The following is a 14563-nucleotide window of genomic DNA, read 5'->3' as shown; positions in this document are numbered from 1 at the left end:
TGCAATGGTCATGTGAAAAATGGCCATTAAGTCACTTTTTTCAGTGCTGTTGTTAATTTCGACTGGCCGCTAAACAAACTGTCATAGTTGAGGACTACCTGTATAAATTCCCTAGGCATTGTACATAATACCTAGGCATTATGCAGAATGACAAGAGCTATTTAGGCAAAGTATGAAAAGAGTGCCATGAAAAAGCTTAACCCTAGCCCAGTGATGGTGAACCTTTTAGAGACCGAGTGCCCAAACTGCAACCCAAAACCCACTTACGTATCGCCGGGTGCCAGGTGGGTGTGGCCCACTCGGCGGGCACAGCTACAGTGGATGTGGCAGACTGGGTGGGCGTGACCACAGGATGGGTGTGGCTGCAGTAGTCATGGCAGACTGGGTGGGCATGGCTGGGGTGGGCGTGGCCACCTCGATGTTGCTTATGGGGAGAGACATTTGTGGGAGCAGGGCAGGGTTGGGGGAGATCCAGGGGGTCTCTGGCGGGTGGGATGGTGGGCTCCCCAATGGCGGCTCCAGGCTGGCTGGCCTTAGGCCAGTGATGGCAAACTTTTAGAGACCACGTGTGCTGGGGCGATGGCACGTGCCCACAGAGAGGGCTCTGCGTGCCGCCTCTGGCACGCGTGCCATAGGTTCGCCACCACTGCCCTAGCCCTTTTCATGACACTCTTTTCATACTTAACCCTAATCCTAACCCTTTATTGAAAAAAATGTATATGAAAATGAAAGAAGAAATGCAAAATAAAGTACAGGACTTTCCTACTGAAAAAAATAAACAAAAGGAAGACGCCATTATTGACCCATCTGATACAATAAGGAAGTCCAGAATGGCTTTTCAGTGGGAGTATTTTATACTTTGCCGGTTTGCCTTTTGGCGTTGCACAGACTGCCTAGGACAGCGGTTCTCAACCTATGGGTCGCGACCCCATTTGGGGTTGATCGACCATTTCACGGGGGTCGCCAAGCAAGGCTGTCTGCCATTTTTTCCCCCTTTTCCGGCGGGTGCCTTACCTCCCTTGAGCTGGGCCAGCTGGTGGTCGGCCTGCTCCGTCTCTGCCGCTTGCCAGCTACGCCTCGGCCGGCGCAGGGGGCAGAACCACACATGCGCAGCGCTCCCGGGCAGGGAAAGTCCTTGACTTACGACCGGTTGGGTAGTCCTCGACGTACGACCGGTTTAGTCCTCGACTTACGACCGGTTGGGGGTCACGGCAATAAAAAGGTTGAGAACCACTGGCCTAGGAAATCTGTGAAATGTTAAGTGTTTCATGCTCTGATGCCCCATTTTTGGCTTCCTATGCATTTCCTAGGCAGTCTTTAAAATGCCTAATTTCACACATTGAGAGTAACAAACACATGAAGGTGCCAACTTCAGTCCCAAATATTTTTATAACAACAGGGGACGGGAAACACTCTTCTCTAAGACCTGGGTGAAATAGGAGACCAAGCTTCAACAGACATATAAATACACCAGGCAATCAACCCATTTCATTTTCCAACCTGAGCAATTGTATGCCAGCATCAGTGCAGGCACTACCCAGCTTTATATGCCCCAACATAAAGTTGCTTTCGTTCGTTTCGACACAAACAAAATATGCACAATTTTGCCTGTCATCCTAGAATCCTAATATTTTACTGACGTCCAAAAATGCCACTTGTACTAGCACTGATGATGTTACCTAGTTTGGGTAATGAAACGTCTGCAAGTAAACAAGCAAGCCGAGAGAGCACCAAGGACCCCTCTCTAAGCCACTTGTCCATGCCAAATGAGCAACAGTCCAACTTTCCACCATCTCTTTCACCCACCATAATGTTTATGAATGGGACGGGTTCACCATCTCAACAGAGTAGCACAAAGGCAGCCCGTTTCTCCCAAACGTTCTTGGCTTGTCCATATCCCGAACAGCAAAGCCGTCTCCAGGTGTCTCCTTTGTCAGGTTGGCTTCAAAAGAAGAGGAAGGGCAAATGCCGCAGATTTACAAGGGGCCATTCAGCTGCTCTTTATCAGGCTGTACCAGATCTTGATAGACAAGGGAACGAAGGAAGCGAGGATACGAGTCTTTCTCCATCAACCCAAAGATCCTCTTTTGGGCTTGGTCAAAGCAAGACCGGGTGGGGAGCAAAATGTTCCGATTGGTAACATCTCTGGTCTGGGAATCAAGGTTCACCTGCAACGAGATGCAAATGGTTATCTACATGGAACGAAGAATAGAATAGAATAATAGAATAATAACTTTACTATCACTCTGAATGTACACTAATTGGCATACATTGAAATGAAATGTCGTGGCATACGGCTCTCAAAGGGTCACCACCTCCGATATACACTAGATAAGTATGACAAAAATAAATAAATAGATACAGAATTATGCATATACCCACATATATTATACGACACAGAGAAACAAAACAGTCTAGTTCGGGTTTATGTATACATGTGCATGGCGAGAAAAACGAATCTTGCAAGTTTACCAGATGAATGGCATAGGGAACAAAGTTATTACAGAATCGGGTAGTCGTGCTATAAATACTTCAAAACCTTCTCCCAGAGGGGAGCAACAGAAACAGACCATAAAGTGGGTGTATGGGGTCTCTAACAATGCTTCAAGCTCTAAGCACTTATAAGCACCATCCTGAATACCAAGGAGTGAGCTTCCTATGATCTTCTTGGCTGTCCTTACCAATCTCTGTATGGACTTTTTATCTGAGGCGCTGCTGCCACCAAACCAGACCGTGATGCAGTTTGTTAAAAGTGGCTGCAATTGTGATTTGTTTAAACACGAACAAATCTTATTTGCAGTAGCAGAAAAAAAATCCCCTCAGGGGCTTGAAACAAGACATCGTGAGTTCAAAAGTTAGAAACCTGGTCACAATGGATAGAGTTTTAATAAATAAACGCTGATGCAGAACAGGTGTTGAAATAGACATTAGTGGACCTCCCTCCTTTTAACTGCATCTGGTTGAAGATATATAGGTAGTCCTTGACTTGCAACCACAATTGGGTTCAGAATTTCTGTTGCTAAGCAAGATGGCTCTTAGGTGAGTTGTGCCCAATTTTACAACCGTTTTTATTACGATTGTTAAGTGAATTACTGCACTTCCTAAGTAAATCGTGAGGTTGTTAAGCGAATCTGGCTTCTCCTATTGACTTTGCTTGCTGGAAGCCCCCTGGGAAGGTTGCAACTAATGATCACGTGGCTGCAATCATCATAAGTCCATGCTGGTTACCAAGCACCCGAATTTTGATCATGCAATTGTGGAGGATGCTACGATGGGCGTAATGCAAGTTCTATGTCACTTATTTTAACGCTATTGTAACTTCGAATGGTTGATAATCAAATGGTTGTAAGTGAAGGACTACTGCACCTGTAGTTTATTCAGAGAATTCACAGTGCAGAGAAGAGCAACAAAGATGATTAGCGGACTGGAGGCTAAAACATATAAGGAACGGTTGCTGGAATTGGGTATGTCTAGTTTAAGGAAAAGAAGGATGAGGGGGGACATGATAGCCGTGTTCCAATATCTCAGGGGCTGCCACAAAGAAGAGGGAGTCAAGCTATTCTCCAAAGCACCTGAAGGCAGGACAAGAAGCAACGGATGGAAACTAACCAAAGAGAGAAGCAACCTAGAACTAAGGAGAAATTTCCTGATAGTTAGAACAAGTAATCAGTAGAACAACCTGCCTCCAGAAGCTATGAATGCTCCAACACTGGAGATTTTAAAGAAGAGATTGGACAACCATTTGTCTGAAATGGTACAGGGTTTCCTGCCTGAGCAGGGGGTTAAACTAGAAGACCTCCAAGGTCCCTTCCAATTCTACTATTCTGTTCTGTTCTGTTCTAGTCTAGTCTAGTCTAAAAGTGGAATTAATGCACAGCATATACACTTCCTTTGTTGTTTCTCAACAGGTTCATTAGTTTCCATTAGTTCCTCATACCATATTTAATGAACAATGGGATAAATTTGCACATCACCCTACAATGGTTTGTATGGTCATGGTGGGTTAAATAAACCACAGTGGGATGGGTTTACATAATACTAAATCCAAACTAAACAAAGCAAATAGCAGGCCCAGTGTGAGATATGAGCTAAATTATTCCACAGCTCCTACTGCATATTTCAGTCAAAAAGAGAATATCCAGGATCATTCCACACAAACAAGTAATCCTCGACTCACAACCATTACAAAGTTACAACAGACCCCCCCCAAAAAAGCTACTTACAACCTGGATTTGAAGTTCCAATGCCCACTTAACCCCCCAGCAATCATTGTGAATGTATGACATTTTTGCTGTGTTATGATTTATTGATTTATATTTCATACTTCTTCACCTTAAAATTTTATGTTTTTGCTGGAAACCCATGTTTATTTCTGATTTCTGGCAAAAAAAAAATGCCTCATAGTGAAAAATGAACTCGCTCAATGACCACAGCATTCTCTTAATGACTGTGATGCTTGCTTTATGATTGCCAGGTTCGCTTAATGACCCACTGCAAAAAAAACCCTGTAAAATGAGGCATGATCATGTGATGTGATCTGCTTAGTGTCATAACTTAGGATTGAAAATGAAGGGTCAATCACGGTCATAAGGGGAGGACTACCTGTACGTCCTGCAGGTACAAGTCCAAGAAAAGCAGTTACATGTCCTGCAACTTTCAGCTACACAGAGTCCTAAGATTAGCTGAGCAGTAGCAGGACATGTGCGACGATTGGGTCCTGTGCTTGCTTCAACAACCCTGTTTGATTATTAACTTCATTCTCTGACTTCCTTTTTCCTAATCTTTGTTAAACAACAGCAGAGCCCAGGGACTATCAGTACGATTCAGAAAAACATCTGAGGAAATGCATTTGCCTCCTCCATCATACCACTGTGAAGGACATATAGTTTTGCATATTTTCATTTCATCGGCATTTCTTCCTTTCTAGCTTTCGAAGTAGATCTTGATAAAACACTACAAAAAAAGCAAGTTCAATATCATCGGCCACCAGCAAAGATATATGAGATTTGTTCTGTGTGGTATTTGGCCTGGTAGAGACACACCCATTTGTCTGGATTAGTACAAAGGAACAAAAAAACTTTGTAAGAAAAGAATAAGAAAAAAAAATCTGCTCAAATGATGAATACAAAGATTTGAGGTGCCTATGTATGCAGCAATACTCATGCATGCATGCAGAAAAGAGCAACAAAGATAATTAGGGGGCTAGAGGCTATAAAATATGAAGACCGGTTGCGGGAATTGGGTATGTCTAGTGTAGTGAAAAGAAAAACTAGGGGTGACATGATAGGAGTGTTCCAATATCTCAGGGGTTGCCACAAAGAAGAAGGAGTCAGGCTCCTGAAGACAGAACAAGAAGCAATGGATGGAAAGTAACCAAGGAGAGAAACAACATAGAACTAAGGAGAAATTTCATAACAGTGAGGACAATTAACCAGTGGAATGGCTTGCCTTCAGAAGTTATGGGTGCTCCAACATTGGAGGCTTTTAAGAAGAGATTGGACTGCCACTTGTCTAGAATGGCGTAGGGCAATGGTGGCAAACCTATGTCACACGTGCCAGAGGCAGCACTCAGAGCCCTCTCTGTGGGCACGCATACCGTCGCCCCATCCCCGCCTCCCCTCGCAGCCCCCTCCTCACCAGCAGCCCCCCTGGAGGAGTAATAATAATAATAATAAAGTTGGAAGGGACCTTGGAGGTCATCGAGTCCAACCCCCTGCTCAGGCAGAAGCCCTATACCATTTCAGACAAATGGCTGTCCAGTCTCTTCTTAAAAACTTCCAGTATTGGAGCATTCACCGCTTCTGGAGGCACGTTGTTCGACTGATTAATTGTTCTAACTGTCAGGAAATTTCTCCTTAGTTCTAAGTTGCTTCTCTCTTTGATTAGTTTCCATCCGTTGCTTCTTGTCCTGCCTTCAGGCGCTTTGGAGAATAGCTTGACTCCCTCTTCTTTGTGGCAGCCCCTGAGATATTGGAACACTGCTATCATGTCCCCCCTCATCCTTCTCTTCATTAAACTAGACATACCCAATTCCAGCAACCGTTCCTTATATGCTTTAGCCTCCAGTCCCCTAATCATCTTTGTTGCTCTTCTCTGTACTCTTTCTGGAGTCTCAACATCTTTTTTACATCGTAGTGACCAAAACTGGATGCAGTATTCCAAGTGTGTCGCTGCCGGGCCTGGCCCGCGCGAAGCAGCGTGGCCAAGGACATGGCAGCCGGGCAGCAGGTATAAGACCCTGCCCTCACACCCCATCACGTGCAGATGATGCTGTGGGGTGCAGGCGGAGGGTGTGGCCGCCATGGCACTGCAGGGCTGCCTGGGCGATCTGCAGCAGGCCATGGTGGTGGTGGGAAGCCCTGCGGTCAGGCAGGCGGAGCGGGGGCAGGTGGGAGGGACGGGGCACTCAGTCTCTAAAAGGTTTGCCATCACTGGCACAGGGTCTCCTGCTTGAGCAGTGGTTGGACTAGAAGACCTCCAGGGTCCCTTCCTATTCTGTTATGAACTCTGTTACACCATATGTATATTGATAATATAAGGGGAAAAACACAAAGCAAAATGAGGAATAATGGTTTTTCTCCGATAAATGCATCCCATTTCATAAATGAATCTACAAATCCAAAGGAAATGTTAATATTCCCCTACCTCTTTTGGAGCTTGGATCGTGATATATTGGTCAAAAATCTTTTTTGCACTATCCTGGAGTTTGTCACATCCTCGGAGTTTTCGATAATCTTCACAGGCCATCCAGAAGTCCAAGTTCTCTTCGCTGAATTCTGACTTCAAGAAAGCGTGAAAAGCAGCTCGACCATCTATAATGCGGAGATGAACAGACCAAAACAATTTATTGAAATCTTTCCCTCTTTTCTTTTTACATAAAATCTGTAGAAATTCTGTTAATTCAACCTGGAATAAGTTCTGCAGTTTATCACATGGATTTTTTTTTTTCTGCTTCAAATTACCAAGCGATATTAGTGGATGTTTTAGGAAAGGAGAAGATGTTAGTACAGATAGTCCTCGACTTACAACAGTTTGTTTAGCAACTGTTCAAAGTTATAACGGAACTGAAAAAAGTGACTTGTGACCGTTTTTCACACTTACGACCATTGCAGCATCCCCATAGTCACGTGATCAAAATTCAGACCTTGGCATCTGTCTCATATTTATGATGGTTGCAGTGTCCTGGATGATGTCATCCCCTTTTGCGACCAAAGGGCCAGGTTTGAAGACCTCTGATCTAGGAATTGCTGAGAATGCCCTCTGGGTTCTCCTTAGCTATAACACACCACAGAGCTAGAAGAAAATCTTCCTTCTCTGGACTGAACTATAGCTCCCATCATTCCCATCCAACAGTGCTTTTGGCTATAGTTGGAGGTCATTGTAGTCAAACATAACTACAGGTCATCCTCAACCTTCAACATATGAGGAACGGTTGCTGGAATTGGGTATGTCTAGTTTAATGAAGAGAAGGACGATGGGGTACATGATAGCAGTGTTCCAGTATCTCAGGGGCTGCCACAAAGAAGAGGGAGTCAAGCTATTCTCCAAAGCGCCTGAAGGCAGGACAAGAAGCAATGGATGGAAACTAACCAAAGAGAGAAGCAACCTAGAACTAAGGAGAAACTTCCTGACAGTTAGAACAATTAACCAGTGGAACAACCTGCCTCCAGAAGCGGTGAATGCTCCAACACTGGAAGTTTTTAAGGAAAGACTGAACAGCCATTTGTCTGAAATGGTATAGGGTTTCTTGCCTGAGCAGGGGGTTGGACTCGATGACCTCATAGGTCCCTTCCAACTTTATTATTATTATTATTATTATTATTATTATTATTAGTTCATTTAGTTACTGTTCAAAGTTACAGCAATACTGAAAAAAGCGGCTTACGGCCGTATTTCACACTTATGACCGTTGCAGCATCCCCAGGGTCACGTGATTAAAATTTGGACGCTTGACAACTGACTCATATTCATGACGGTCACAGTGCCCCAGCGTCAAGTGATCTCCTTTTGCGACCTTCTGACAAGCACAGTCAACGAGGAAGTCAGATTCACTGAACAACCGCAGTACTAACTTAACAACTGCATCCATTCACTTAACAATGGTGGCAAGGAAAGTCATAAAGTGGGGCAAAATTCACTTAACAACTGTCTCGCTTAGCCACAGAAATGTTGGGCTCAGTTGCAGTCGTAATTCGAGGACTACCTGTAGTGAGGTTGACAAAAGCTATTATAGCTTAATAGCTGTCTTCATAGATTTGTTTTTATTTTATTTTTTCCCTTCTTCTGGTGGTTTAATATTGTAATATAAAATCCCCAATGACACAAGTACTCTCTAATCAAAGAAACCATGACCCTTATTGGAAAAAAATAGAGCATAAATATCTGTATGAAGAGACTCATTGTTAAATATCATTCTCTCTGTGCTAGGTAGGTATTTAAGGGCAGCATCTGCAAATCAGATTTTTAAGAGCTCATCGTTCATAGAACAATACATAATTTTCAACAATGATAGGAAATCAGGTATTCAAATAGCAATCTGCTCTGCCTGTCCCTAGGGTGGAGTGTAGGAAGCCTCTCAAAATTCAGAGGGGCATTTCAGGTGGATTTGTTGTTTCTGGCATTTCCCTGCTCATTTCTTAAAAGTGTTGTGTCTAAGTGGCAAGAGATTTTTTTTTTTTTTTAAGTCTACAGATAGTACTTGGATTACAACCACAACTGAGCCCAAAGTTGCTTTTGGTAAGTGAGACATTTGTTAAGTGAGTTTTGCTCCGTTTCATGGCCTTTCTTGCCACAGTTATTAAGTGAATCACTGCAGTTGATAAGTTAGTAACCCGGTTGTTAAGTGAAACTGGCTTCCCCATTGATTTTTTGTGAGAAGGTCTCAAAAGGGGATGACATCATCCAGGACACTGCAACCGTCGTAAATATGAGACAGATGTCAAGGTCTGAATTTTGATCACGTGATTATGGGGATGCTGCAATGGTCGTAAGTGTGAAAAACGGTCATAAGTCACTTTTTTCAGTTCCAGGTTTGAAGACTCCTGTCCTAGATCATAGCCAAAACATGTCCCTGCTCAAGAAAGTCATAACAGTATGTTATACCGGTATGAACCAGAGCCCTAAATGATTTTATTCTCCTCTTTCAGACCCATCGTGATGGTCTGCAGATCCCTGAGAACTAAAGTTCAAATCATGTCCAGACCTGACAAGAAGGAGTTCATAAAGCAACATGTTTGTTGGCCATCAGTCCTGTTCCTAGGAATACGGTAGTCACCGATTCTTGACCTAAAGAAGATGCCAGGAAGGAATAGGGGTGGATGTCCTGTCAAACAAGCTACTTGATCGGAATTTGGCCACTCCGAACGCTTTCTGCTCTCTTGTAGGCTGGACTGTTCCTCTACTAATTTGGACGTCTCTCTCCATGTCCCACAGGACTTCTGAGAAAGCTGGATTCTGAGGAAAACAGGATTTAATTCATTTGGCAAGGACCGGACCATTTTTATGAAAAGGCCTTTTGTTTACATATTTGCCTATGCTCTCTACCGGTTGGAATTCTGGGAATCGGCGTTAATGATTATTATTATTAAGCAGGCTGGGTTTGGTGCCAAGAAACCATCTGGAATAAACAAAGGTTCTCAGGATGACTAACCCTCTTAATTGTCAAACACCGTTCTGTGAAAAAGACACCCGGAAATCTATAAACTGTGTGTCAAACAATCCCTTTAAAAGGTTGACGAGCCACTTGTGTAAACTTACATGGGTGTAATAGCAGTTTGTCCAAAGATTCTGCCCATTCATGGGCTTCCTCGGGAGTTGGCCTGAAGAGAGAACAAAAATGAGTGACTGGAAATTAAGATGATTAAAGCCCTGGAGACTAAAACATATGAGGAATTGAGCATGGCCAGTCTAGAGAAAAGAAGGACTAGGGGGAACATGATAGCGGTATTGCAGTATTTGAGGGGCTGCCACAAAGAAGAAAGGGCTCAGCTTATTTCTCAAAGCACCAGACAGCAAGGCAAGAAACAATTAATGGAAACTAATCAAGGAAAGAAGCAACCTGGAATTAAGGAGAAACTTCCTAACAGTGAGAATAATTAACTAGCGGAACAACTTGCCTTCAGGAGTTGTAGGTGCTTCATCACTGGAGGTTTTTAAGAAAAGACTGGACAGCCACTGTCTGAAATGGTGTAGGGTCTCCTGCTTGAGCAGGGGGTTGGACTAGAAGACCTCCAAGGTCCCTTCTAGCTCTATTCTGATCGATTGGAACTGGAAATTAGATGTGACAGACGAGAGGTCTTTGCCCAAAGAATGTTAGTAAGAGTTATCCTATTAGTCTGTGCTGCAAATAATGTAAGAATAGCATGGAGTTATTCTTTCAGGAACATTATATGAAGACCTAGCTCTCTGGAGAAGGCTCTAATGCTGGGAAAGGTCAAAGGAAAGAGAAGAAGAGGATCAGCAACAAGCTGGTTGGGCTAAATTACACTAGTAATGAGGCCACTGTTGGAAGACCAGCTTAGAGACAAATCTTGAAAAATAAGAATAACAAGAGTTGGAAGGGATCTTGGAGGTCTTCTAGTCCAACCCCCTGCTCAAGCAGGAAACCCTCTGTAACATTCCAGACAAGTGGCTGTCCAATCTCTTCTTAAAAGCCTCCAGTGATGGAGCATTGCCAACTTCTGAAGGCAAGCTGTTCCACTGGTTAGTTGTTCTCACTCTCAGGAAATTTCTCCTTAGTTCTGGATTGCTTCTTTCCTTAATTAGTTTCCATCCATTGCCTTTTGTTTTACCTTCTGGTGCTTTAGAAAATTGCAGCAGAAAACAGCATCTTCATAGATTAAATCACTGTCTACTATATGTGGGCACTAAGAGTCATCACCGACTTGATGGCATAATCAATCAATCGCATTCAGTGGATTGGCAAGGGTGTCCAATTCCCAGTAGTTCAATTGCATCAACAAAAATGAAGCATTTTGCACTGACTGCTCAAAACAGCAACTGTCTTCCTTCAGTTTCAGGATCAAAGATGTTTTATCAAAAGGCAACTGGACTTTCGTGGTGTTTTTTTTCCCTTGAAAACATTTCACTTCTCATTCAAGAGGCTTCTTCATAACCAAAGAAGCTTCATAACTGAAGAAGCTTCTCGGATGAGAAACAAAACTGTTTTCAAGGAAAAAAATAAACCAAGAAAGTTCAGTTGCCTTTTGATAAAGCATCTTTGGGACAACCATGACTTGTTTGACTGAAAATCTCCTTAGACATTCAGGAACAAGTGTTCCTGCAGGTTTTTTTTACCCATATGAAGAAAAGTTCCATTCACAATCAAAGCAGGTCAATGAAATTCTCTTCCAAGTCATTCACCTCCACCAGAAGGATTGCATTTCTTATAGCTTCATGCCAGCAAGTTCTTACAACATCTTTCTGGACAGACATTTGTCTGAAATGGTATGGAGGGTTGGACTAGAAGACCTCCAAGGTTCTGTTCTGTTCTGTTCTACTCTACTCTACTCTACTCTACTCTACTCTACTCTACTCTACTCTACTCTACTCTATTCTCTTCTCTTCTCCTCTCCTCTCCTCTCCTCTCCTCTCCTCTCCTCTACTCTACTCTTCTACCCTACCCTACCCTACCCTATCCTACCCTACCCTACCCTATATCTTTTCCTTCTCCTTTTTCCTCTTAGTTGGCTGTTGGGTCTGCAGAGCTTTTGACTTCACTTTCTATGGCTGAAAGACTTCATGCTTCAGTCACAGTAACTTAATCATCCACTCCACAGGTCTTCTTGGGGCCCTATCTGATTCTTCTGCAGCCAAACATCCAGGTTATTCTTGACATCAAGAGAAGTGATTCAAGGATCAGGTGCAACCCAGCAGTTGTCTTTTTTGCAGCCCTCGAGACCTCCAAACCAGAAAATCGATTGTGAAAAGCAATAGAATAATTGCTTTGTGAAAAGCAATAGAATAATTTCTGGTCAATCCTCTCCAAAACAGGAAAATCAAGTAGAATGCTATTACTGTCCCCTCTAGTGATGCCATTAATTCACTGTCCTGTTTCTACCCCATACAGCCCTTAGCAATAAAGAGAAATTGTTTCAAATTTGCAGGCCTCTGGATACAATAGGTTGCCGGTTCTTTTCGTCTTTGCTATAGCTGCTGGCTGAATAAGGACCTCTCATCTTCTTTGCAGCCTTCAGACTCACTGTGAATCTGGTGCTGCAAGCCTTCCATCTGCTCACCTGTGGCTGTGGATGATGGGGAGTTTTAGTCCCACAATCTGGATGCTTAATAAAGTGGAGAGGGCTGGCAGAGACAGTACTTATCTTGGACTCGCCTCTAAGATGAGATCCATTCAGGAAACCATCTGTGGCTCTAAAAGCACATTCAGGTTCCTTCAACATAGTGGACGTTCAAATCAGGTAATAAAATTACAGTAAATGTAGACCCATTAGAGTTCTAATGTTGCAAGCTCGCATACTGGCTATCTAGGTCTCTAGGGCATTCTCTTTCTCTCCATCTATCTGTTTATCATCATAAGGGCTTCCAATTTGCTGCCCTGAGGCTCTATGAGCTCTTGGCTTCCTTTCAACAGCACTCTGTAGGGAATCTAGCTTGGGACAAAACACAATTTCTCCTAGCCCCTCCTGTTCCTGGATATAAACAAAAGGAGATAGATGGATGTCTCCTCATTCATGGGAAGTCAGATTCTTCTGAAAAAAAACATGAACATTCGATTTGGTATCCTATCAACAGACTGGAGTGTATTTCCAAAATACATTTAACTACACTTAATTTAACTCAGCGAGTTAACCACTTCGTGATTTGCATGCATACAAGTTTGCAAAGTTTGAAGCTTTGGGTCGTTGTTTACGAGTGAGTTGTACGCAGGCAGCCCCTCTCGTTGGTTAGTTCAATGTACTTGTATGGTGCGAATTGTGGGGTTCCGCACATTGCGAGAACGGAACCACTATCTTGTCTAGCCATCTCTTCCTTGGGAGGAAATGGGAACTAAACCAGTTGAACCCTGCATGACAGGAAGATGGGAGTTTTAATTTAGTAAGTTGCAGCCAATGACTAGCAAAGTAGTTTTGGCTTTGAAAAGTGTAGCGGTGGAAGGTATTTGAGTAGTGGTGAGCAATGCATCTACTGCATTGCTCAATGCATCTACTGCATTGCATTACCAACCTTTTGGGCATGAGGGACCGATTCCGTGGAGAGAGATTTTTCCGTGGACCGGAAGAGAGTGTGGTTTTGTGTGATGCCTGCATTCCGTGGATGGGGCTTTGTTTCGGTTTCTGGCATGCTGCGGACCGGGGGTTGGTGACCCCCCTGGTCTTATGTTTCTGGAAAGCACTTGGTCTAGGGTCATAGAAGCAGTGACTACAGATAGTCCTCAGTTTATAATAATTCGTTTAATGACCATTCAAAGTTACAATGGCACTGGAATCCTTTTTCATACTTACAACCGCTGCAGCATCCCCATGGTCACATGATCCAAATTTGGATGCTTGGCAATTGGCTCATAATTATGACAGCTGTAGGCATCCCGGGGGTCACGTGATCCCCATTTTGTGACCTTCTGACAAGCAAACTCAATGGGGAAGCCAGATTCACTTCACAAACCGTGTTACTAACTTAACAACTGCAGTGATTCACTTAACATCTGTGGCATGAAAGGTTGTGAAATGCGGGCAAAACTCACTTAACAACTGTCTCGCTTAGCAGTGGAAATTTGGGGCCCAAGTGGAGTCATAAGTCGAGGACTACCTGTATAACTACAGTCTCTTGGCACCAATGCCAGCCTTTTCAGAAACCTGAAAGGTCTCTGACATAGATATCTTTATGGAGTTACACGCATTGCGGCTTGTCCCAACTACCATCTCTTGGCTCCCATTCCCAGCTGAGAAATCTGGTTCAAAGTGAGGTTACCTTAGTGACTGGAGGTCCTGATTTCCTGAGCTCCACAACCTTAGGAAATTTTTTTTGTTCTTCTTTCTAAGAAACAGGAATGAAATATGGGGAATCAGGGACACAGTCAAACTGCACGCTAATCCAGGCATGGAAGTTAAGTGATGGGGGAAGCTAGGGAGATGGATGTGAAGCATGGCCAGCTTGGACAAAGGGCCCCCAAACTTACTTGCTTATTTATTTATTTATTTATTTATTTATTTATTTATTTATTTATTTATTTATTTATTTGTTTATTTATTTATTTATTTATTTATTTATTTATTTATTTAAATTTATATACCGCCCTATCTCCCTTACGGGACTCAGGGCGGTGAACAGGCAATAATAAAAATCACAATAAATATTGAATAAAAAGCCTGCTCTAAAATACCCCATATAAAAACCCCTATCAAAACACAATCAAAACTACGCCAGGCCGGCCGCATGGAATAGATGGGTTTTCAAGGCTCGGCGGAAGAGGCGCAGGTCCGTAGTTGTACGTAGGTCGGGGGGGTAGGTCATTCCAGAGGGCAGGAGCTGCCACAGAGAAGGCTCTCCCCCTGGGGGTCGCCAGCCGGCATTGACTGGCCGACGGCACCCTAAGGAGGCCCTCTCT

The 14563-nt window shown here is 43.4% G+C and overlaps 1 protein-coding gene across 1 annotated transcript in view; it reads right to left on the bottom strand.

The window, feature by feature from the left end:
• Window positions 1–1951: 1951 nt before the first annotated feature.
• LOC107290881 (regulator of G-protein signaling 8) overlaps window positions 1952–14563 on the bottom strand; it is a 17665-nt gene continuing 5053 nt past the window's right edge. Inside the window, exons 3-6 of the mRNA XM_015819818.1 lie at window positions 13927–13992; window positions 9757–9818; window positions 6646–6812; window positions 1952–2168 (exon numbers count right to left, since the gene is read on the bottom strand). Coding sequence (XP_015675304.1) covers window positions 1977–2168; window positions 6646–6812; window positions 9757–9818; window positions 13927–13992 — 487 coding nt within the window. The 3' untranslated portion in view covers window positions 1952–1976. The remainder of the gene's footprint in view (window positions 2169–6645; window positions 6813–9756; window positions 9819–13926; window positions 13993–14563) is intronic.

Source organism: Protobothrops mucrosquamatus, unplaced genomic scaffold, assembly GCF_001527695.2.
Source record: "Protobothrops mucrosquamatus isolate PMUCROS unplaced genomic scaffold, P.Mucros_1.0 scaffold993, whole genome shotgun sequence".
NCBI classification, from domain to species: domain Eukaryota; kingdom Metazoa; phylum Chordata; class Lepidosauria; order Squamata; family Viperidae; genus Protobothrops; species Protobothrops mucrosquamatus.
The sequence above is the reverse complement of the archived record's forward strand: the minus strand, read 5'-3'. Positions and strand labels throughout refer to the sequence as shown.